The sequence below is a fragment of the Diceros bicornis genome, chromosome 32 (assembly GCF_020826845.1).
Source record: "Diceros bicornis minor isolate mBicDic1 chromosome 32, mDicBic1.mat.cur, whole genome shotgun sequence".
Lineage (NCBI taxonomy): Eukaryota > Metazoa > Chordata > Mammalia > Perissodactyla > Rhinocerotidae > Diceros > Diceros bicornis.
In genome coordinates, this window is record NC_080771.1 from 23,660,418 (window position 1) to 23,686,714 (window position 26,297).

The 26,297-nt window shown below is 37.3% G+C and overlaps 1 protein-coding gene across 3 annotated transcripts in view; it reads left to right on the plus strand.

Moving 5' to 3' along the window:
- Positions 1–26,297, plus strand: part of PHLPP2 (PH domain and leucine rich repeat protein phosphatase 2) — a 72,382-nt gene that overhangs the window by 40,407 nt on the left and 5,678 nt on the right. For all 3 annotated transcript variants that reach the window (XM_058528188.1, XM_058528189.1, XM_058528190.1), the window contains 14 exons: positions 2,769–2,894; positions 4,207–4,361; positions 6,287–6,433; positions 6,829–7,059; positions 8,207–8,409; positions 11,636–11,696; positions 14,159–14,254; positions 15,614–15,769; positions 17,485–17,685; positions 20,746–20,908; positions 21,119–21,249; positions 21,882–21,992; positions 22,824–23,018; positions 24,447–24,678. In XM_058528188.1, coding sequence (XP_058384171.1) covers positions 2,769–2,894; positions 4,207–4,361; positions 6,287–6,433; positions 6,829–7,059; positions 8,207–8,409; positions 11,636–11,696; positions 14,159–14,254; positions 15,614–15,769; positions 17,485–17,685; positions 20,746–20,908; positions 21,119–21,249; positions 21,882–21,992; positions 22,824–23,018; positions 24,447–24,678 — 2,208 coding nt within the window. The remainder of the gene's footprint in view (positions 1–2,768; positions 2,895–4,206; positions 4,362–6,286; positions 6,434–6,828; positions 7,060–8,206; positions 8,410–11,635; positions 11,697–14,158; positions 14,255–15,613; positions 15,770–17,484; positions 17,686–20,745; positions 20,909–21,118; positions 21,250–21,881; positions 21,993–22,823; positions 23,019–24,446; positions 24,679–26,297) is intronic.

A 26,297-nucleotide genomic window follows, 5' to 3' on the forward strand; every position in this document is an offset into this window, starting at 1 on the left:
CAAACGTCACCTAATAAAATATTTAAAAGGAAAGATTATTCTAGAACAATATCTATTCTTCATTGCAATGAAATCCTTTATTTTAACACAGACTCATTCAATTGCAATGATTTATTACTAGTATAAAATGGTCATGTGAGCATCACAATCGAATGTTATGATATTATTTAATTTTATTGGATCTTTTTATTATGATTCTTTTTTGCTTAAAGTATTTTATATTTCTGCCACTTGACTCAATTTTTACTTGGCACCAGAAACCTAATGATTTATGAGTATAACTTGGAAATTTCCAGCTGACTCATCAAGATTCAGTAGCTATGACTTACCAAAGTGAGATGTCAGACCAAGATGTAAGTGGTTCCATGACTATAAAAAGACTTCATCCTCATCATAGCTATATAAGTTGAGTTGTTGGAGTTTGGGGGAGAATTTCTTTGAAGAGAGTTCTTGTGCTGTGAATCCCTACCACCACCCCAAATGGGAAGGGGAGAGGTTTCTGCCTCTTTTCCTCAAGTCTAGTGAAAGAGGTTTCAACAGGACTCAAGGGAGCTTGATATGAGTCCCTTGTAGGAAGGGGGATGTAGTGGACTGGTATCCTGCCTTCTGACCGGGAAGTCTTGAGAACAAGAAATAGGCTACCTGCCTGCTTTGGTGACAGAGCAAAGCCTAGCTCGTATGTTGGGATCATTGTGTACTCCTTGGGTTTGTTAGTGTATGACCCAGATGGGTTGAGAGAGAGTGAGAGCCATTGGATGGGTGGGTGGATTCTCTTAGAACGTGTCCAGTAGGGCCACCTGGAGTGGCAAACAGGCTTCACTAGAGAACAGGCTGTAAGTGGACCACCGGATTCCTTTGGGTCTAAGGAGGGAGTGGTCAACTGCTGGAATAGCATGCATTAGCCAGGTCAAGGGATCTGTAAGTGAGAAGCCATCATTGCTTGGATTGGGGTGGGGCGTATCCAAAGAACCCTTAAAAGGACACTGAAGAAAAGCATCCCCATTAAAATCCACTAGGCCCAGAGATTGTGAAATCAGGTTATGACTCTGCTAGTCTAGAAAGAACTTTTGGGCTTCTATCTTCCCTGTAATTTGTCCCTCTCCACTTCAACCCTGGAGGGGGTCAGAGATGGCATCTAGCCCAGCACCTAGTAAGTAAGGGAGGAAGTGAGTCCAAAAACCAGGCCAGGGCACGCTTGCAAGCAGGCAGCTACCTCCAGTGTGCTCCAGTTTTTTGGAAAAGAGTTGGAACAGTCTTACCTTTGAAGTGGAAACTTGGGCTCTTATCATGTCAGCCTGGAGACTCCTGTTCTGAAACACGGCACACATTCTTGCATCACAGGGACTTGAACTTGCTGTTGCTGTGTCAGGAATGCTCCTCCTGCAGGAGGTTTCCACACCTTGCTCCTTGACCCCCTTAGGGTCTTTGCTCCCATATTACGTCCACAGTGTGTCCTTCCTTGACTGCCCTATTCATAATTCATACCACCCACCCTGTTCCCTTTTAAGACATTACCCTGTTTTATTTTTATTCATATTACTCATTATACATTACATTGTGTTATGCTACATCGTGTCACAGTTTTGGTGTTAAGAGTGTTTGTCCCCTCTCAAATATAAACTCCATTGGGGGCAGAGGCTTTGTTGTTTTTTCCCCTGCTGTGTCCAGAACAGTAGAATGTATTCATTCAACAAATACTTAATTATCAAATTGAGACTATTTTGTGATTTAAAGGGTAATAAGTAAATTTACTTATGATTCTGCCCTATGAGTCCTACTCCTTCAACATACTTGTTAAATAAGTATTCCTTTGCTTTTTCTAAACAGCTTTGTTAAGATATAATTCATATACCATACAATTTACCCATTTAAATTGTACAATTCAATGGTTTTTAGTATATTCACAGAATTGTGCAACCGTTCCCATAATCAATTTTAGAATATTTTCATGACCCTGAAAAGAAACCCTACACTCCTTAGCCATCATCTCCCCATTCCTTCCCCAGCCCTAGGCACCTGCTAATCTACTTTCTGTCTCTACAGATTTGCCTATTCTGGACATTTCATTTACAGTGTATGGAATCATATAATATATGGTTCTTTGTCACTGGCTGCTTTCACTTAGCATAATGTTTTCAAGGTTCATACATGTTGTAGGGTGAATCAATATTTCTGTTTATGACTGAATAATATTCCATGTTTGGATATACCACATTTTGTTTATATGATTACCTGTTGGTGGACATTTAGGTTGTTTCCACTTTTTGGCTATTATGAATTGCTGCTACAATTCATGTACAAGTTTTTGTGTGAATGTATGTTTTCCATTCTCTTGGTAGATACCTAGGAATGGAATAGCTGGGTCACATGTTTCCTTTATGTTTAACCTTTTGAGGAACTGCTGGACTGTTTTCCAAAGTGGCTGCACCATTTTACATTCCCACCAGCAGTGTACGAGGGTTCCAGTTTCTCCAGACCCTTGCTGATACTTGTTATCCAACACTTGTTATTATCTGAGTTTTTTATTTTAGCCATCCTAGTGGATGTGATGTAGTATCTCATGGTTTTGATTTGCATTTATCTAATAACTAATGATGTTGAACCATCATTTCATGTGCTTATTGGCCATTTCTCTGTCTTCTTTGGAGAAATGTCTTTTCAGATCCTTTGCCTATCTTTAAAAATTGAGTTGTCTTGTTATTGTCCTTTGCTTTTTAACTGGGATTTTTTTCTTATTGGTTCTGGTTTTCTCCCCTCCTCTTCTTCAGGTAGAAGAAGTGAAGCGACGGCAGTACTCACTTGCATTCAGTTCAGCTGGAGCCCAAGCTCAAACCTATCATGTCAGCTTTGAGACGTTAGCTGAGTACCAGAGATGGCAACGGCAAGCATCCAAGGTGATAAGCCGTCAGACATCCCGATGTGGAGATAAGAATGTAGAAGCCCAATAGAAATGTATTTGAAACAACTTACTCCCAAGCGAGCAAATTATAATTCTTATGCATATTACTCTAGACCTTTCTGAGTATATAATGAATCATGGAATTCCACCAGATCCTTAACTTGTTATTTATGTTTGCATAGTACAAAATGCTTTCAAAAGTGTTTTTGGGTACATTGACCTTTATACCATCTCTGTGAGGAGGGTAGGGCCTTTAAAGAATTGAGACACAGTGAGATTCAAATTCCATCCACCATAGTAGTCAGTGGTAGATGGAGCCATTCCCTCACTTGTAGCCTAGTGCTTCTTGGTCTGTATACATTTAGCACAGCTTTGATGAACCACTTCAAATTTGAACTTATCGATGGGACATGACCTGTCACAAACCATTATTCCTGTATGCTGAGGATGATTAGCTTTTCAGCATAATTTCTGTTTTTTTTAGCCTGTAAAGATGAAATGCTCTAAAATTACATTGTAGTTTCCAAATTCTCTTGTTCTCCTAGCCATTTTTGCAGAATTTTAACATATTTTTTTTGTGGAGCTAAATAGTTTCATAAAAGATTGTTCCAGTATAATGACATGCCTTGAAAACATTAAAGACTTTTCCAGTGATATTTTCTTTTTTTAGACCCATTTTCATAATGCATGTTTTATTAGCATACTATTATAGAAATATAAATCTAGTTTTAGTTTTATTGAATTTTCTGTACTTATAATGTGGTGGTAATAAATCTGCTCTGAGTAAAACTAGTTTCAATTTTAAGTGGCTATTCCATTCTTCTGCCCTGATAAAGAGAAGTTAATATTTTTTGAGCACCTTTTGCATGCTAAGCAGTGTGCTCTGTGCTTGGTTATTTGATTTTATCCACATGACAGATGAAGAAACTGCACTACTAAGTAGCAGAGCCGTGTGGCTACAAAAAGCCATGTCTTGCTATCACACTGCCTCCCAAAGTTTTGTGCAGTCATTTGGAATCATCTTAACATTACTTCTTGCATGAAATGTTAATTTGCCGTATTTACGATCTGTATTTTTTTACCTTTTACACTTTACAGCTTATACTTTGTGTTTTTCAAGTAGCTATGGTTTTAGGGAAAAAAGTAAAAATTAACTGGGTTTTATAAATGAATAATTGGATCTCATTACCTTTTTTCTTTCCCATCTTCTTAATCAGTGCCTTTTTGTGTAAATGCCATTCCATCCTATGCTGGGTGAGAGACATTCAGTGCTGGCTCAGATGGCTCTTCTCTTTGACCTTATTCAGGTGGTGTCCCAGCGAATCAGTACTGTTGATCTCTCATGTTACAGCCTTGAGGAGGTTCCTGAGCATCTCTTCTACAGTCAAGATATCACCTACCTCAACTTGCGACACAACTTCATGCAATTAGAAAGACCAGGGGGCCTTGACACTCTCTACAAGTATGTGGAGAATAGGTTTCCAGACTAACTTATTAAAACCAAATTGTAATCAATATCTTAGTGGTTTGTATCTGTAAGGAAGCATGCTTATCATCATATATATACTCGAAAATTCCCCCTCTATTTTGAAGAGGAAGTAAAATTTTTTATTCACATAATTTTCCCACTCCCCTACCCCTCTCCATAAATTGGAAGATAGATGCAAATATTCTGTTATGGAGGCAACATGGAACTGCCATTGATCTGGATAATCTTTTTATGTAAGTCATTGAGAGTGATGCATGATCTACAACCAGGGTAAATTGAGAGATTCAGTCTATGGAAACTTTTTGAATCAAAAGTATCAAGCTTAAATGACTTAAAGGAAATAGGCCTAATTTCAAGAATTCTGCTCCTAGGTTAGGGCTTTTATCTCTGCCAACTCTTGAACTTTTTGTCAGCTGTGAAATCTCTCTCTTCTAATTAAAGGAACCATTTCACTCCATTTCATAGTCCTAAGGGACTATGACCCATATATTTTTCCATCTCCTTTCTTAGAATATATTCCCTATTTTCACCCTCCACCCACCTCATCTCCCTCCTCCCTTTAAAAATGGATGGAAGTGAATAAATATATGGTGTAAATAATTATCTGGGCTTCTTCTGGGGAGAGGAGAAACTGGAAATTAAAGCATTCAAATTACATGGTAATTAAAAAGATAATATAGATTGAAATGACATTTTACATACTTCCTTAATAACTAATATTTCTAGAATCATTTTCAGAAATTGCTATGATTTTTATCTCATCTGATAGGTTTTACAAAGTTTTTCAAGTAAAAGCCTATATTTAGTAATCAGATAATTATTTTAATAACATTGGTATGTAAAAATAAAAACAAGCTATAATTTTAAGAAAGTGGATTTCTAGCATTTCCTTCTGAGTCACTATGAAAATAAGGTTGATCTAGTTTGAGGGCTGGATTAGGAATCCTGAAGTCAAGGCACCAAGCCAAAGGAACAGTCAGTACTCAAGGTCAGGACAACTGAAAATCAAAAGTTGAAGATTTGGAAGAGGAGCATTAGAGTGAGATACCAAGGATTCAAATCTAGAAGCAGGTGATAAAGATCATCATCATGGAGAACACCACCTCAGCTTTACCATCTTGCACTAGTATAATAATGAAGTATACTACTCCTAAGTAGAATTACCAGAGGACTCCTATAGATCCAATCTATGATGACGTTATCTCTGGGTAAGACAGTATAGATACTTTTACTTCTACAAACAAAATAGAAGCACTAAAAATTATTATTTCATGTTGTCTATCAGATCACATTACAGTAAAACTCCATATCACATACATATTTTTAAGCTCTAACTGGCCCATTCATTTCAAGTGATGTTTGAGCTACATAATTTCAATATGAAAAAAGAAGTTGCTTGTAATGAGGTTTGTTAGTCATTCCTGTGTCCATGAGTTGATTAACTGTTGCAAGGCTTTTGTGTATTGCATGTGGAAAGTTAATAAAGGAAAAGATTTCAAGCATATCAAGTATGACTTGATACCAAATAATTATACCAGCATGAGCTTTTCTTCAAGATTTTCTGCCCCCTTTTTTAAAATATTTATTTTATTGTGGTCATAATAGTTTATAACATTGTGAAATTTAAGTTGTACATTATTATTTGTCACCATATATATGTGCCCCTTTACCCCTTAAGATTTTCTGCCTTTTTAAGGAAAAGAGAGAACTCCTATCGCGTTAGACGTGGTTTCCTTCATAGCACAGACCGGGTATTAGTTATCTTAGCATCTGTGCCGTGCAAAATATTTGGCACCTAGTGAATGCTCAATAAATATTTGTGGAACAAATTCTATGATGGACACTTAAAATAGATTGCTTTTTTATTCATTAGTATAATCTGTGCCTTTGCCTTTTAGGTTTTCTCAGCTGAAGGGCCTGAACTTGTCCCACAATAAACTTGGATTGTTTCCTGTGTCGTTATGTGAAATTTCTACCCTGACTGAGCTCAACCTTTCCTGTAATGGATTTCACGACCTGCCAAGTCAGATTGGCAATCTACTAAAGTAAGTATCTGACTTTTATTAGGTTCATCTTTTCCCTTGCAGAATCAGGAACTTGTCTGGCATTTGGAATGAAGGTAGTATGAGCTCTTGTAGTGAAATAAATCATGTAATTATGAGGATTCTAGTGAGCAGCGGTTACTTGCCTACAGCAGTGACTAGTCCCTCGGTTTCAACAGCAGAGGCTCTGAGTATTTTTGATATTGGAGAGACCATCTAGGTCAGTTATGTATAAGTCATCTTATTAACTCACCATAGACAGACTTAGGATTTAGGACGTTTTATCATTATCAGATTTATAATAAATTAGTAACATAAATCAGAATCCAGAATTCTTGTTTTATCTATTCCAGTTAAAACCCTTCATAAAGTAGTCTTGTTTTGTTTTCTTCTTTCAGTCTTCAAACCCTCTGTCTTGATGGCAACTTTCTGACTACTTTACCTGAAGAATTGGGAAATCTGCAGCAACTTTCCTCCCTGGGAATTTCCTTCAACAACTTTAGTCAAGTTCCTGAGGTTTATGAGAAACTCACTATGTTGGATAAAGTGGTTATGGCAGGAAATCAACTGGAAGTCCTAAACCTAGGGGTGCTGAACAGGATGAGCCATATCAAGTATGTTGATTTAAGGTAAGGTCATTCTTTACTGTATCTTCCTTTAGATTGACCTCTGATGGACCTTTAAGTTTTCTCTTTATAAGGACTTCAACACATTAGGATTTTAGAACAGTGTATATTTTCAAAGCTTTAGTAAAGCTTCATTTTTCACTCAATAGCAGAGAGATTATGAATGAGGTAGGTGTACCACATGATAGAGACTTTCAAATTGCCTTTGACAAAGGTTGTTCTGACTTACTCTCCCAGCAACATTTTATGAGAATTCTCATTTCCTCATATCCTTATCAGTGTTGGACTTGAGCAGCCTTTTTCCTTATTGTCAGTGTAGTTGGTCGAAAATAGTATTTCATTGTGCTAATCAACATTTATTTACTTACTAGTAAGGTTGAGCATTTTTTTATATACTTATTGGTAGTTTTTCCATAAACTTGATCATTTTTCTGTTGAATCATTGGGTTTCCTTTTTGATATCCATTGTATTATAATTAAAATGTTAAAGATTTTACTACTAATAATTTTTTGTACGAGTTTTATTGAAATACAGGAAAATGAGAACAGGCCAGTGTGCTTTCTATAGTTGTATAGAAGAGAACCAAGAAGTCATTTTTTATAATTTGCCCTTGAACTGTTTTATATAGATACGGATTATTTTCCTCTCCATTAATTAATTAATTAATACATTAATTAATGTAATGTGAATCTTAGCATGAGAGAGAGTAGACAGAACAATGGGATAAAGTATGGCTGCTTCCTCTTGCTCTTGACATGGTGGTCCATGACTGCTTTGATACTCACTAACCCAAAAGATTGCGTTCATCTTCTTGTCCCTTTGTCCTCCTCCTTTGTCCCTACATAACTTTACTAGGTATTTGGATGTAAGTCTTTAACTGTTTGTGGATATGGTCCCTTTTTCCTTTCTCTTTATTTAATTTGTATATATATTTGCCAATCTGGATTGTCTAACCCAGTTTATAAACTAAGAACTCAAGGTACAGCCATCTGTGGTTATTTACTTAGTACTTTGCAAAATGAGGCAAGTAGTGAAATTCTTAAGTTGTTTAGGAAAGAGAGAAAGAGATCATACCTCTTCTATTTTTCTTTTAGTAAGCATATTTAGTAGAATTTATTTCTAATGATTTCCTTATTTCTGAATATTAAGGATGAACCATTTGAAAACCATGCTTATTGAAAATCTGGAGGGAAATAAATACATCACCCACATGGATTTGCGGGACAATCAACTGACTGATTTAGATCTTAGCTCTTTATGTAGCTTGGAGCAGCTGCATTGTGAGCGGAACCAGCTGAGGGAGCTGACACTCAGTGGCTTCTCCCTTCGAACTCTCTACGCCAATTCGAACAGTGAGTTCTCTATCCTGTTTTCTTGTCTTGTAGCTCTTGTCAGAGCTTTCTAAGAACAATGGCTTCTGTGGTGTTCCTCAACCACTATGCAAAGTGGAGTTTGAGGTTCATTGAGACCTAGCTTTATCTTTTAAGTTTGCTGTCAACATTTCGGTGGTTGAGATATGCATAAAAAGATACTGCAAGATACTATGAGATTCACTGAGTGAGAATAATAAGAGGCATTTTGCAAATAACGGGGGATTAGGAGAGTGGACAAGCATGTGCAAAACAGAGTATCAATAATAGTCTAAAACAAGGATTGGCAAACTACAGCCCAGAGGCTAAATTTGGCCTGCCACCTGTTTTTGTATGGCCCACAAGGAATGGGTTTTTAGATTTTTTAATGGTGAGTTAAAAAAAAAATCAAAAGAAGAGTACTTTTGACATAGGAAAGTTATATGAAATTCAAATTTCAGTGAATAAAATTTGATTAGAACATACCCACATTCGTTTATTTACAGATTACTGCTCTCACACTATAGAGTTGAATAGTGGTAAGAGAGACCGTGTGGCCTGCAAAGTCTAAACTATTTACTGGATATTTAATCCTTTACAGAAAAAGTTTGCCAATATCTGCTCTAAAACCTTGTGCTGCCTCAGTTCTAGAATGAGAAGCCTCTCATTTCAATAGTGATTTGCTCCAGGAGTATTTTTCAGTGTAAACGGCCTTATATTTGTTGAGGCCCTTCTTTTTACAGCAAGTTCTTCTTTACTGCAGAAGTTTTAATTACTTTTTCTAATTAAAGAAGGAAAGGAAAAGATGCTCAATTTCACTAAGTGTCAGAGAAATGCAAATTTAGATAATACCATTTTATACTCAATCAAATAAAAAAAATAATGCTAAGTGCTACTGAAGACGTGGAGAAGCAGCAGCTCTCATAACTCTGCCAGTGAGAGGGTCAGTGGTAAAACTACCTTGGAGAGCAGAATGACGATGTTAGACAAGTCAAAGATACACATAGCCCAAAATCTAGCAGTTCCCTGCCTGGAATATTTCCCGAAGACACTCACATGTGCACAAGGATATGGGTACAAGAATGTTTATCACAGCATTGTTTGTTATAGTGAAAAAAATAAGAAATATGACTATTAATAGGAAAATTGGTAAACTAAAGAGTGGTATATTTATACAATAGAATATTGCACAACAATGGAAATGAATGTACTAAAGCTTTGTGTATTAGTATGGATAAATCTCAAACATTTTTTGAGCAAAAAAAGTAAGTACATAATGATATGTATATTATGATAGTTATATCACATTTTAAAACACAAAAATGTTGTTTTCTTATGAAAAAACTCATGGGAATGATAAAAATCATATTCAGGATGATGTTTATCTCTTGGTGTTTGTAGTGTTTTAATTCTTCAAAAGTCTGACGCACATAAAGCAGAATGTGAAGACTTGTTAAAAGCTAGATGACGGGTGAAAGAGTGTTCATTATTTTATTCTCTTTACATTTCTATATCTCTAAAATACATTATTAGGATAAAAGACAGTTTAAAGACTTCTCTTTTCATTGCCTTTTGTTATGTTATAGAAGTTTCAAATTGTAGCTTAGATTAATTGCTTAGGTCAGAATAGTGTCAAAGCTGATGAGTGTTGACTTGTGCTGTTGATAGATATTGTGAGATGGTAGGAGGTCCTTTGGCATGGAAGTTTTTTCATCAGGCCTATTCTCTATTCTTAATGTATCTAGAGAATTTGAATGACTGGCCCTATTGGAAAAGACCTCACTGACATACATGTAGTCGTCCTTAGTAACTGAGATTCTATCACAGCTCTGTACTAAACAGGGCTGGTTTGAAGTTAGCTTCTCTGTTTACAGAATCCTTAAATTCTACAACCTAGAAGAATTCACATCAACACTTGCAGCTTTGATGCCTGAAAAGTAAAGAGCTGGGCTTTGCAATAGAAGTTATCCAGAAGACCAGTTAATACTGTATAGGGAAAGGCACTCACTGGTGTTCAGGGATATGCAAATTGAAACCCCAGTGTGAATCACTGCACACCTACCAGAATGATTAGAATGAAAAAGACGGAAAATACCACTGTCAGCAACTAGAATGACGTGTACCTATGGCATACAACTATCTACTGGGGCTTTGGGGAAAAAAAAAAGGAGGAGGATTGGCAGTAGATGTTAGCTCAGAGCTGGTCTTCCTCAGCAAAAAGAGGAGGATTAGCATGGATGTTAGCTCAGGGCTGATCTTCCTCACACACACACAAAAAATACCACTGTCAGTTGTTGGGAGTGTAAATTGGTACAACCACTTTGGAAAACTGTTCAATATGAGCATCTACTAAAACTGAACATAAGCAGCCTCTGTACTCAGCAGTTCCTCTCCCAAGCTTATACTCAACATGAATGCTTATATTAGTCCTTAAAAGACATGGACAAAAATGTACATAGAAGTGCTATTTATAGTAACTCCAAGCTGGAAAAGACTTAAATGCTCATCAACTCTGAAATGAAAAAATAAATTGTGGTATATTCACTTAAAAAGTTTTATACAGCCATGAGAATGAATGAGCTACAACCATATGGAATAATACGAACAAATCTCACAAGCACCATGTGGAGTGAATGAAGCCAGACAAAAAAATTATACATACTGTCTGTGTATATTTATATAAAGAAGCAAAAGTAATCTATGGTATTAGGAGTCAGGATGGTGTTGCCCTTGTGGGGCACTGACTGGAACAGGAGACAAGGGGGAGCTGCTGGAGAGCTGGTAATGTTCTGTTTCTTGATTTGGGCACTGGTTATGCCAGTGTGTTCTGTTTGTAAAAATTCATAGATCTATACACTTAAGATTGTTGTACTTTTCTGTATTTGTTTTACTTTAAAAGTTAAAATATTGCCAGTAAAAATCCAATTATTAATTTTTCACATTAAAAAACTAAGTAGTTACTGTTAACATTTAACAATGGCCTGATCTAGTCTGAATCCAGTGCAGTACACAAGATCCTTCACTTAGTTGTTTGGTTGGTTTTCAAATTGGGAGCAAGCAATTCAAGTTAGTCAGTGTGAGTTACCCAATGGTTTTAATCTTTAGTTCGTTTCAGTGGATGAATCAGTTTTCTCTCTGGTGATTTCACTAAGCCATTTTTCCCTTGTTTACTCTCAGTTACTTTCTTCTTTGGAGAATGTCGCTAACAACCTATTTGTTTTTTGATTAGAGCTGACGGCAGTGAATGTCTATCCAGTACCCAGTCTACTCAGTTCTCTAGAACTCTCCCGGTGAGTGTGTCTCATGAGGGTGGTGCTTGTTTGATTTCTAATATTTAAGAGATATATGTGGATACTTTGGTAGTTTTGAGGTACAAGAAATCTAAATATATTGAAATATTTGGGTAACCTGGAGAAGAGTGAAAGGATGAGTGGAGAAATAAGTTAAATGGCCTGAATTACTCATGGCTGTGAATTACTCAATGGCTATGAATTACTCATTCTTAAAATCCATGGATTTAAGACAAGATGCAAACAAAGAAGACCTATTACCCCTTCATGGCAGTGATTTCCTTTCTGCAAGTTGGAATTAGATAATTTTTCGTTTTTAGATAGTAGCTTATTTATTTATTTATTTTTTTATAATTTTATTTATTTATTTTCCCCCCAAAGCCCCAGTAGATAGTTGTATGTCATAGTTGCACATCCTTCTAGTTGCTGTATGTGGGATGCAGCCTCAGCATGGCCGGAGAAGCGGTGCGTCGGTGCGCGCCCGGGATCCGAACCCGGGCCGCCAGCAGCGGAACGCATGCACTTAACCGCTAAGCCACGGGGCCGGCCCAATAGTAGCTTATTTTTAAATTTTTATTCTCTTAGTTTTTTGATACTCTTGTGGCCCATGTTGGTCTGATTTTCAGAGAGAGATTAATTATACTCTGGATTTTATTACTTTTGTTGGTGGTCAAGAATAAACATAAATGAGGTTTGCTTTCTTTCCTTCATTCATTTTTTTAACACTACGTTAGGCATTCAGGGTTCAGTGGTTGAGTTTTACAGTCTAGTGGAGAATCTGGCAATCAGACAAGCAGTTGCAGAGCAGCATCACAAGTGCTGTGCATATAGAGTGCTAGAAGCAGGTAGACAGGGCAGTGGACGGGGTCCTGTATGGTCAGGGTTCTTGCACAGATTAAATGAGATAGTAAATGCAAAATATATAGCATAGTGCCTGGCGTATAGTTGTCTCTCAAGAAATATTGGCTATTATAGCCAGGTTTCTTTTTACTGTTGTTATTTTAATATCATTATTATTATTATTAAGCTGTTGTTCTAGATTCCCTTCCATCGATTTATTTCTGTCATATCTTCCCAGCAAAGCCCCAACATGAATCAGTACTAAGATTTATCTTCTCCACTGAGCTTGATCACTGCTGAAGAAAATCATATCCAGATGGACACCACTATAAATTCACCATTCATTTGAGCTTATGGTCCTTTTTCTGGATATGATTTTCTCCCTGGTCATCTAGGCTAGAAGCCTGAAAGTCATTTTTGATTCTTCTGTCTGTTCTAGTCCCATGTCTAATCCATGGCCAAATCATTTTGATTTTTACCTCCTAAATATTTCTGGAATCTCTCCCCTCCCTTCCATGTATATTAGCACTCATTTTGGCCCATATCATTTCTTGTCTGGAATTCTGATTCTAATCAGCTTTCTAATTATTCTTCTTTTACTAATATAACCACCTCACCCAGACCTCCATGTATCCACAGAGAGAGCTATTTAAGGTGCAGAACTGACATTATCTCCCCACTGCTTACACACCCTTCAGTGATCCCCCTATAACTGCAGGATAAAGTCACACCCTTCTAGACTTGATTTAGGTCTTTCCAGCCTTGTTTCTTCCCACTCTCTGTTCCATATTTGCTTCTCCAGCATCACCAAACTGCTTATTATTCCCACATGTATCATGCCGTTTCTTTTCTTGTGCTCTAGCTCAGGTTGTCACCTCTTGCTTGGAATGTCCTTTCATCTCAGGTCATTATACAACATCCTTCAAATTCTAATGCAGATGTCATATTTCTTAGGAGCGTGCCTTGATCCATTTCAGGCAAAGTGCTTCTTTCACTAAGCCATCATAGCAGCATCTGCATTTCTCTTAGAGCACCTATTTCTTCTGCCTCATCATATTGATCAGTTGATCAATAGATACTTTGAGGCCTAGAGAAGCTAAGTAACATCTGAAAATAAAATTCGTTTTACTAAGTATCTGCCCAGTGCTCTATTAAATATTTGAGTTCACATTCTAAACCATCTGGAACTTTTTTCCCCCGCTAGTTATCTTTTATCCCTCCTTCCTCACTTTGATTCATTCTTTTCCCCAGAATTTGCTTCTCTTTTCCCCCAGTCATTACCTGTGGAAATCCTACTCCTCTTTGAAGGTTTATTTAAAATGCTGCTGCTTCTTTTAAGTCTTTCCTCATCTCTTCCTCATCCCTTCCCACCACATATGTGCTTTCCTGCTGCTGAAATTCTTTGAGCATGCAGCATAATTGATCCCATATCATACATGTTTGTATACTTGTCTCTCTCCATCCTTCTATCAGCAACTTTCATTGAGCACCTACTGTATTGCAGGTAGGGTACCAGGGATGCCTTGAGCATAGTGCTCCTGCCCTCAAGAGGCTCAAGGGCTGGTGAAATGAGTTCCATTCATCATCTTAAATGATGCCTTTTCATTATTTATTTTCTGCAGAAACCTGCTAGAGTATGTCCCTGACTGGGCCTGTGAAGCAAAAAAGATAGAAATATTAGATGTGAGCTATAATCTTCTAACAGAGGTTCCTATGAGGTATGTATGTGTTAATGTATATATTATGTATATATGTATATATTATGTAAACATGCATATGTATTATATCATGTATGTTTATATGCATGTATTTAATTATTTTCCTAGATTTGGGTTGCCTTGCAAAGGTACTTTCATTTATTTGTTCAGTAAATATTGAGTACCTGCTGAGTGCAGGACAGTGTGAAGTGCTGTAAGGAATACAGTAATGGCTAATGCATAGTCTTGGCCTGGAAGGAACTTAGTAAGCAGATTGTTGAGGTGACTTGTGCACAGATAACTGTGATAAAACATAACAAGAGTTGTTGGCATAGGTTGGTGATTAAGATAATGATAATAGATCATTTATATTGGGTGAGTATTATGAGCTGGGCAGTGTTCTAAGAACTTCACTTTAAAAATCTTATTTAATCTTTTAACAACTTTATTATATAGGTGCTCTTATCCTCATCTTACAAATGAGGAAATAAGGCTTACTGTAGCTGGGTGTCTTACCCAAGGTTGCACTTAACTAGGAGGTGATGGGAGCTGGCATTGGAATGTAGTCATTCTTACTCCAGGGCCTTCACTCTTTATCACTACACTGTATAAGTAAAATGTTTTAGAAATTCAGAACTTTGAATAATTAGAGAATGCTTCATGGAGAATGCATATTTGAATTGACCTTTACAAGATGATGGGATTTCTGTATGTGGAGGGAGGAAGAGAGAGGTATTAGGTTGGGGGTAGGGGGTGGGGAATGGTATATTCAAAAGCTCCGAGGTGTAAAATGTGTGGTTATCACCTAATGGAGTCTTTAAAATTAAACTAGAGGCTTTGTAGCATGGTAGGTATGAACATAGCCTTTGGAATCCGACCTTAGTTCAAATCCTGGCTGTACCATTTACTACATGCAGTGTGAGATCTTTGGCAAATCAAGATCACTTAACCCTTCTGAACTTCATAGTTAAATGGCCGGGCACATTTGAAGCAATCAATAAATAGCAGTGTTTGTTATAATAAATTGTTATTATTAATTTATTGTAATCAGTTATATTAATAAATTCACTGAATTTTTGGTGCTGTCTAGACTTAAAATCTAAATGAATTTATTCTAAAAATTATTTTTTTGTTCAGCTCTGTTCTGTGCTGTTTGCTTTCATTAATTCACCTTTTCCCAGAATAACCTTAATGACTTCCTGGTGGGTGGTGGGTAAACATATGGTGGTGGCTTCTTTCTTGGCTCCGGCACTTGTTGGTAATTATACTGTCTGGAAGAATATGTTTCTATTAGTTTACTGATTTCAGTTAAATAGCCAAGGGCAGACTCAGAAGATTTAAGTATGTTTTTCATTTGTTCTTTGTCCTGTTTCCCCTTAGAATTCTCAGTAGCTTGAGTCTTAGAAAACTGATGGTGGGACACAATCATGTGCAAAACCTTCCCGTGCTGGTGGAGCACATCCCCCTGGAGGTGCTGGATATTCAGCATAACTTACTCACCAGGCTGCCAGACACCCTCTTCTCCAAGGCCTTAAAGTAAGTGCTGTGGGTTTAATTTAGAAGAGCAGAATCACTGGCTAAACAAACTGCACTGGCTTGTTGTTGGAGTGACCTTTGGAACTCTGTTTACAGAGTGTTTACCTCGTAGTCCAGCTAGGGGTGGAGACGTTCGCAATTTGTATGAAATAAAATATGACACTGTTTTACGAGGCAATAATCTTCAACTCAAAAGTTGAAATACCCATCAAATACTTAAGAAGTTTTAGTGTTGTAAACAATTGCAAACAGGTTGGGAAAGTTCAGGCTTTCATCTCAGAAAGTGAATACAGTTGTGACCTTTAAAGAGAAATTACAGCATTCTAAAATACAGCTTCCTTGGGCAACTTGCAGCTTTTGCGTTAGGAAGAAAAGGACATACCACTAAAGTTAATTTAGTTTTTGCTTCTGGCTTTACCAAGCTATCATTAAGTTACATTCTGTATTTGCAACACTTTTTTACTACTTTGAAAACTTTTCATTTAAAGGTAACATTGTTCCAAAAGGTGTTATTTGCTTTCTCATTGTAAAATAACAGATTTGTAAATTGTAAATGGATAGCATTTACAATTCCCTATTTTAATCCTTCCTATTTTAATACCTGTAATCAGGTTTATCTAATGTGTATGCCACCATTAAATGAAAACTGGTTTTTAATTATAGTCTTCTGCAATATGGAGAAGGCAATATTGTCTTCAGTTTAAAAACGGTGATAAGCAGTAGTAATTTGACATAAGGCTACAGGAGACATACAAAGAGCATTTAGCCCACAAATGTCTGGCTTGTTCTTTGTTTGGCAGATTATACATCTTTTAATGTATAATACACTTGGTTGGACTTTCCTAAAAATAAAATCTTTGGAAATTCTAAAAAATGTTTGAAGGAAATTCTCTTTTTGAAAAGTTTATATGGAGTCTTAATGCAGTAATATTTGTTAATTAACAAGTATTTGTTAGTAATGCGTAACACTTCATTTAATTCTAATGACAGTCTGAATAAAATTAGTTTACAACCTTAGAATCTGTAGTAGGGAAGTTATTTAGCAGCTGTAGCCAACTCAATGATATTTGTTTAATACTAACTCTGCACAGAGCACTTTTGGGACGTACAAAGACACAAGCCAACACACATTACCCTCAACAACTTACAAGCTAATTAGGGATGTGGCTCATACAACATGAAGAAGACTTAAGAACACATAACAAATTTAGTAATGTTAGCTGCCTTTTTTTGAGCATATTCTATATATACCAAACACTATGCTGGGCAAATTTTAAAAATCATACCATGTTTTCCCTATTAGATTGGCAAAAATTAAAATGAATTATGATACTCAGTGTTGACCATGGTGTGAGCAAACTGACATTCTTATATCCTTGTGGAAGTATAATTTGGAATATCCTTTCTGGAGCTCAGTTTGGCAATATATATATAAAAATCTTTAAAAAGATGAAGCTAGGTTAGAATCAGGCCACTAAAGAAGCCCGGGAACCCCCAAGCCTGTACTCTTTCCTCTATACTTGGCTTGCGTGAGTTGAGTAAAAGGAACTTTCGTTGGGTAGAATCAATTAGAGAAAACTACCTGGAGGAAATTACTTCTGTCACGAGTTTGGGCGCATGGAATGGCAGTGTTCCATACTGAGATGGCATGATGGTTTCTATATAAGAAGGCGACAAATAACCGTAAAGGAAATGATTTGTGTGTGTTCTATCAGTCTCAGATACCTGAATGCATCGGCAAATAGTCTGGAGTCTTTGCCATCTGCCTGTGCTGGCGAGGAGAGTCTGAGTGCACTGCAGCTGCTCTATCTGACCAACAACCTCCTGACAGATCAGTGTGTGCCTGTGCTGGTTGGGCACCCACACCTGCGAATCTTGCATCTCGCAAACAACCAGCTACAAACTTTTCCTGCAAGGTAAGCTTTGGTCATTTCAAACACATGACATGAATTCTGCATTTGTCAGACGACGTTACAGCTATCATACCGTGTACTCTTGCTTTATATTGAGTGACTTACTGATGCTGTGATTCCACTAGTCGAATGAGAAAATCTGTACCCAATTGTTAAGTATCAGTAACTAGAAAAGTTGTGGTTAAAATGTGTTTAATTCTTAGTTCTAATTACTTAATAATGGTCTGAGAATTTTCAACCTAGGAAAGTACAGGCTTATGAAATAAAAGAAATTGTGAAGATAATTTTTTCCCTTGTCAGCACTGTTTTATAAAATACTGTTGAGTCCATTAATTTATTCATTATATATATATTGAATGCCTGCTGTATGTCAAATACTGTGTAAGTGCTGGGGAGACAGTGGTGACTAAGTTACAGTCTCTGTCCTCAAGGAACTTACAGTCAAATTGGGGAAATAGACAAATATAGAGGCTATTGCAATGCAGTGTAATTAATGCAGGATGTTAAAGATATGCACAGGTGGCCAGCTGCGACTGCACAGGGCCGGGGAGTGGGTTGGCCTTCCTGGAGGAAGAGATGAATAGTAGTTAGCAGGCTACGCCTATAAGAAGACAAATGAGAGAAGCTTAATGCTGTCAAAGTTTTAAACAGGGTGAGTGGAGAAATAAATATCTTCCAAAATACATTTGATAAAAAAGGTCTTGGAAAATTTGACACCAGAAAAACCCATCTATACTAGGAAAGTAGTCATTAAAAATCGTGTTTTCAAAAACTAAGAACATAGGGAAATGACATTTGGTAAAATTTGAATGAAAATAAAACTATAGGGCCAGCCTGGTGGTGCAAGTGGTTAAGTGTGTGCACTCTGCTGCGGCGGCCCAGGGTTTGCCGGTTTGGATCCCGGGCATGCACCGATGCACCGCTTGGCAAGCCATGCTGTGGCGGTGTCCCATATAAAGTGGAGGAAGATCAGCATGGATGTTAGCCCAGGGCCAGTCTTCCTCAGCAAAAAAGAGGAGGATTGGCAGATGTTAGCTCAGGGCCGATCTTCCTCACCAAAAAAAGAAAAATCCCTATATATTTTGATTCTAATTTTATTTTACAAGTTTTCTTAGCAGTATGATTAACTCAGGAAAACTTATTGTAATTTTTTTGAATATTTATGAAATGAGCTATTTGGAGCTTATAGAAGACAAGTGGGATAAAGTTGATTGCTTCCTTGAAAGAATTTGAACAATGGCTTTTAAAGTGAATGCAAAATCTTAACTTCAGGATATGATAGATTTCTTGAAATCCTATCAGATTAATTCAGTTGGACTCAAATATGTTCATATAAAGTGAAAATGACAGACCACTGACAAGTTCTATTAGTGTATGAAGTTGTTGTGAGATACTAGATGTGATATTCTGAAACTAATGAATTCCGCCTAATTTGATGACACTCTTATTGTTGGAAGGGTCAAAGGCAGGCTGATGTAAAACTTAAAACACATCGAAGAATATGAAAATAAGTTAGAAGTAAACACAAGAATTAATAGGAGATTACATAAAATTAGAGTAATCTGAATACAGATAATAAAACCAAATGGAATTTAGGAGCAGTATATTAAAGGAAACATATGTTCTATAACTGAATAATAAATCCACTGTCAAGTCATCTTCTGAACAGTGTTATAATTGCACAGGCACAGTCCAAATCTTCTGTGTCTTTTGGACTGTTTTCAGAATCTAGCACAGTTCTGGGTGCTCAGCAAGAGACTGATTGAGATTGGGGTACTACATTTCTATTTACAAGTCAGAAGGATCCAAGCAGGGAGGAGTATGAGAGAAAAGCATGAGATTTGGAAATGGAAACAATTTCTAAATATATTATTAAGTAAAAACAAGTTATGAAACAATATGTATAATATAGCATCATTTTTTTAATTTGTAAAATATAGTTTCAAGGAGGATTACTTAAAAGAATGAGAATTACTCATTAAAAAGGATGAGAATAGTTTCCACCAAAATGTCATCAGAGATTATCTCTGATAGTGAGATTAAAATATTTTTTTTTCTGTTTCTGTCTCTGTTCTATTTTTTTCTGTTTCTGTCTCTAATTTTTTTCAGTGAGTATTACTATTGTAATAAGAAAACAATTTTAATTTACTGATCTTAGTTATTAAAAAGTATTTATGAATTTTCTAGCAATAGAAATTATTTATGATATGTTAATGAAAAGGGCAGGATATAAATTTATGTAAAACAAATCTGCATGTGAAAATTTAGTAGGAAATTCAGCAAAATGAGAATAGTAATTTTTTCAGATTGATGGTATTATTGTTGATTTATTCTCTTCATTTTCCGAACTTTCTGTCCATGTTACAGCAGTTTATTATTTTTATAATTTTTTAAATAGATAAAAAGAAATCACAGCAATTTGTAATAATCTGGATAAAGGTGTTAGGCCATCTTAAGATACTTTGCTTGCTGTGTAGAAAGTTTTGCTTAATCCCGTGGAACAGTGTGACTCACTTGCGTCATAGTCCCGAGCACAGTGCTGTATGTATGATAAGCACTGAGTAAATGTTTAGTGAAGACGGATTATGCTATGAATAGGTAACTGTGGAAATTTAAAACTGAAAGGAACCTTAGAGATGATTTAGTACAACTTTTTTATTTTACAGCTGAGGATATTGATGTCCATTGACATTAACTTACTGAGTATTTTGCAACTAGTTAATGGCAAAGCAAGTACCATAACTAATCTACCAACCTTAGGCTGATGTTGGTTCAGCCGCTTCCTGTAAGTCAGATAACAGGAAGATGTTCATGCCTGCAAGATCCCACAGCTGTAAGAGAAGCAAGGGAAGCTTCGGCCCTCCTTGGGAGGCAGATTAGGCTGAGATTCAGAGGAGCAGTCACTGTGGTGATCCGTTCCCTTTGCTGGCATCTGATTGCTTCATTCTGACCAGTCATCTGGCAGTGGACCAGGTCACCTCTGTACTCTGTGGCTACTGTAAAACTTGCTTGGCAGCTGCTCATTTTGGGTGTAGTATGGTATTTTTGGTGTTTCTTTTTCAGCAAACTAAATAAATTGGAGCAATTGGAGGAACTCAACCTAAGTGGCAACAAGCTTAAAACCATTCCCACGACCATAGCAAACTGCAAAAGGCTGCACACCCTTGTCGCTCACTCCAACAACATTAGCATTTTCCCAGAAATACTGCAGTTGCCTCAGATCCAGGTACTTTTATGTGCTGGAATGATGTCCTTTTGGGGGAAATGGTGGGAGTGTGAATGAGGTTATTCTCGTAAGGAAGAAGAAAGTGGCAATTTGGGATCACAGTATGTTTAATTGATTCCTGGGAAGACATTAAGTTCCCTTTGAGGATACAGCAGGAGATTGAGCATTAGGGAGTTAAGAATTAACTTAATTTCCCCATTTTCTTCTCAGTTTGTAGACCTAAGTTGCAATGACTTGACAGAAATCCTGATTCCCGAGGCTCTGCCTGCTACTTTACAAGACCTTGACCTGACTGGTAATACAAATCTTGTTCTGGAACACAAGACGCTGGACACATTTAGGTAGGAAAAAATTTGAAGTTGAATGCACATGTGATTTTAGTCCCACCAGCCATGCATATGTCTTCTTAAGGACTGTGGAGATCTCGATTAATTAAAGGAATAGAAGGATTTCGGTCATAAAGCCCCTTGATTCTCTTCTGTGATTCAATTTTTGATGGATCTTCTATCCAGTAGTCAGCCCATTTATATTAGAACTCAGCATTATGACTACTGCTCACCCATACACTGCATATTTTTACATGAAAGGCATAGATATTTTAGGTGGCACAGATCACATTACATTACAACATCTGAGAGACAGTGCAAGCTCATTCATTGTACCAAGACTTCATTGTATCAAAATACTTAAGTAGAGAGTTGGGTGAAACTTAGAAATCCTTCTTGTGCTTAGTTTTTCATTGAAATGAAGGGCATCAAGTGTAACAATATTTGGCCCCTATTTCTTCCTCCTACCCCTTTCCTTTCTCCTCCTCCTTAGCCAGTGGGTCAGCACACTACTGTCATTCAGTCTCTCTGGAAATGAATCTTGGTCTGTCAGATTATTTTATAAAAACATGTGTTATTGTTGGGATACTTTTTGTAAAATACAGAAGTATATATGGTTTAATCTTCCCTTCCTTCACTTCCCACAGCCATATCACAACCCTAAAAATTGATCAGAAACCTTTGCCAACCACTGATTCTACAGTTACATCCACCTTCTGGAGCCATGGACTGGCTGAGATGGCAGGGCAGAGAAATAAGTGAGTATCTTGGCCCTGGAGACTGAGAGAAAAAACGCAGCCCCTGAGATCTGGGAACTGATCTGATGCTGAAAGCTGGGCCGTGTTGTTCTCCTCTTGGACATAAACAGTCACAGAATGCCAACATCAGATAAGATGGCTGAGACCATGATCCCGAGACAAAAACAAGATGAATCGCAGTCCACAAAATACCAAACACCCCCTCTTGTGGCTAAAATGGGTGACTGCTACTTTCTTTACCAACTACAGCTTTATCCTCTTTCCCTATAAATAAGATTTATTGAGATACCCAACCATAGAGTGGCCCCGCTTTCTGACAGCACCCAATCTAGTGTGATCCCTCCTTCATTAGACCTTCCCCAAAATGACCCAACCAAAGCCCAAATCCTCTACTAGTTTTTTCCAATACCCTCTTACCTGTATGTCTCAGAGTTCCATGGTGTGCATTCTCCCTTGCTGCAAGGCATAATAAACCCAACTTGGTCAACCACAGGTGTGCTCCTGGGGGTCTTTAAGAATACTAGTCCTTAATCACTACTAAGAGAAAACATTGAATCTGTCCAGCCTTAGGCAGCATTGCAAAACTAATATGTACTGCTCATGGAAGTGGCTGAATTCCCCCTTTTCTTATGATGTCAAGTCTTTCAGATGATGCTTAATTATCTTATCTAATACTTTTTTCATGTATAGATTAGGGTTTACTACTATTCTTCTCCACCCTCAATTAATACTTTTTTAAAGAAGGCGCCCTGGAGAAGAATCCTTTACCAATCCTTTACCTGTTACCAAGAACAATTCTTTGATGTTTGTCTGTCTTTATTTCTGTGATAGGCTGTGTGTATCTGCCCTAGCTGTGGATAACTTTGCAGAGGGGGTGGGAGCTGTGTATGGCATGTTTGATGGGGACCGAAATGAGGAGCTCCCTCGCCTACTCCAGTGTACCATGGCAGATGTGCTTTTGGAAGAGGTACAGCAGTCGACACATGACACAGTCTTCATGGCTAACACCTTCTTGGTGTCTCACAGGTAAGCAGGTGGGTTGAGGAATCCCTAACTCAGTCCTACTTTTGGAAAATAAATCTCAGTAAGCCAAAAAGTCAGAGACTGAGCTATAGGTACAGGGGCAAGGTGAGGTCTTGTTCCTTCTTCCGTGACTGTTCTCTCTATCGGTGTGGAATGTGGGGTTTGGGCTCTTTAAAGAGTCTGTGGAGCCATCTCTTTTCTCTGTTGAACCCAAATGCTGCTGAGGATTTGGAAAGCCCAGAAATCATGCACAAAAGGGTAACTGTGTATATATGCATTTGTACATTTGGGGAAAGGAAAAGGTAAGCTTTTATAAGATTCTCCAAAGAGTCAGTGACCTGTAAAAGGTTAAGCACTGATCAGATGCATGTGTTTAGAGTACTTATTAGTGGGGATTTATCAATTAATCTTCTGATTGAAGTCTGAGCTACTTAAGGGCAAAAACCCTACATAACCAAACTGTTGAAGATCTCTTAGCAGCTGATGGAGCATCTTGCACATCAAGTGGGCTGCATATTGGATATGTACAACTGGGAGGTTGTCAACTTGTGTAATGAAGGTTGAAGTGGAGCAGCCTGGAGCCCGAGCTGGTTTTATCTGTCATTATAACACAAAGCAAAGATGTTGGGAAAGGAGTCTCTTTTTCACTAATAGAATTGAGCTTGGGGACTTGGTAAAATAAAGGGTTTTGGAAAGGGAACTCAATTTATGAAGCACCTCCCAAGAGCCAGGCACTATACCAAGCATTTTTCATACTATATCTTTAATTTTCAAGTAGATATTTTATCAGAAAAATTCCTCAGAGAATTAACTTGCTGAGAATCTACAGCTGCTAAATGGCAGAGCTGGAATTTGAACCAGATCTTTCTGATAGCATCCATCTGGGGGATAGATGCCACGTGCATGGGAGAAATACAGGGAGGATTATGGTCCTTCCCTCAGGGAACTTACAACATAAGTGAGTGGTTCTCAAAGTATTGTTCTAGGACCAGCAGTCTCAGCATCACCAGAAACTTGTTGGAAATGCAGATTATTATTGGGCCAGCCCCTTACCCACTGAATCAGAAACTCTCTGTGGGTGGGGCCCAGCAGTGTGTGTGTTTTAACAAGCCCTCCAGGGGATTCTGATGTACTCAAGTTGGAAGCCACTGAATTAGGTCACTGTAGTCTATGATCAGATGTAAGCAGAGGCAGAGAAAGATGTACCTTCATTGTCTCCTCTTTCCCCACGCTTTTTGTAAAATTTCTTAGTCAGCTAAGCATGGAAGACAAGGCTTTCTTCACCATCATCATCTATAGCAAGAGACTGCCTTCAGGTTGATAAGGCTGGTTCACAGTCACATGGCAGAAAAACAAGGAAATCATGGACATGAAGGACTGCCACTTTCTTCTAAAATTAGCTACCATGTCTTCATTTTCCTTTCTAAACAGGAAATTAGGAATGGCTGGCCAGAAGCTGGGCTCCTCTGCTCTCCTCTGTTATATCCGCCCTGATTCGGCTGATCCAACAAGTAGTTTTAGCTTGACAGTGGCCAACGTTGGCACGTGCCAAGCAGTCCTGTGCCGAAGTGGGAAACCAGTGCCCCTCTCTAAGGTCTTCAGCCTGGAACAGGACCCCAAAGAGGCTCAGAGGGTAAAGGACCAAAAAGCCATCATAACAGAGGTGAATCTCACTCTCTACCAGTCACTTCTACTCCTCATATCTGGTGAATGCTGTTCTGCATAGAGGCAGTGAAGGTCCATTTTCTTCCTATCAAGCCTGGTTAATTGTGCCCAATCCAAATAATAGTACTAGAAGAAAATCTAAGGAGCAGTTAATGACTAGCAAAAAGAAAAAGCAAATTAGAAATGAAAAATCCTAACTTGTGGTTGATCCTTTAGATGTATAGCTAACATATAAAGTGAATGTAAATGTCCCCTTTGGTTGGTTTCTAGCTCATCTGGTTTGTTATTCCAAACAGAAGAAGGAAAAGTTCTATAGTTTGACATCTCCATTCTGAAGTGCCATATTTCAGAATATTTTTTTCTGTTTATATTGTATATGACGTAGTATGCTCTGGTGTTTTTTTTTTTTTTTTAAATAATGGACCATCAGTATCTCTACTGTTTTATATAGCTTTTCTCTTTTTAGAAGTTAGCATAACATTTTTCCTTTCAGAGACTTGAGCAATTACATGTGAACATTGTTTACTGCAAAGCAGAATTCTGTTCAGATCTTTTGCCCATTTTTTCATTGAATTGTTTGTTTGTTTATTGTGGAGTTTTAAGAGTTCGTTGTGTATTTTGGATACAAGTCCTTATCAAAAATATGGTTTGCAAATATTTTCTCCCAGTCTATGGCTTTTCATTCTTTTAACAGTGTGTTTTGCAGAGCAAAAGTTTTTAGTTTTAATGAAGTCCTGCTTACTATTTTTTTTCTTTCGTGGGTCATGCTTTTGGTGTTGTATCTAAAAACTTGTTGCCAAACCCAAAGTCACCTAGATTTTCTTCTGTGTTATCTTCCAGAAATTTCGTATTTTATATTTAGGTCTATGATCTATTTTGACTTCATGTTTGTGAAAGGTGTAAGCTCTGTGTCTGGATTCTTTTTCTTTTTTTTTGCGTGTGTATGTTTAGTTGTCCCCGCAGCATTTGTTGGAAAGACTCTTCTTTCTCCATTGAATTGCCTTCACTCCTTTGTCAAAGATCAGTGCACTGTGTTTGTGTGGGTCCATTTCTGGGCGGGCTGTCCTATCAGAGTTCTGTATAAAGAGTAACCATATTAGATTCCATCCAAGGAAGCACAGAACCAAAAAAAGTATCATTATAGTGTGGTTGATACTAAAAGATTCTGGAACTATGAGGCATTAGTCTTAGGAAGGTCTTTCAGTCAAAACAAATGCAAGATAAAATGATAACTTTTTGTTTGAGTAGTCTGCTTTTACAGTATTTAGATAATGTTTAGATTTTTCTTATGGGGTCCTAGACAAGTAAGAAATATTTTTACAAATGGTATTTTAACCACAGACATTTATTGTTGGCTTATTATTTGCTAAGCACTGTACTTTCATTATTTTATTTAATCTTTACAATAACCCCCATGAAAGAAGTGCTTTTATTTCCATTTTACAGATGAGGAAAATAAAATTTAGAGTTTGTGACAAATTCCAGTAATGAGAGAGCCAGTATTTTCACCCAGAGAATGACTGCAACTATGAAATAAATATATTGATGGCTTTAGAGGTTTTGTTTGGTTTTATCTTGAAAAGAAATCAGTGCAAAATATCTGGCAGATGAACATTC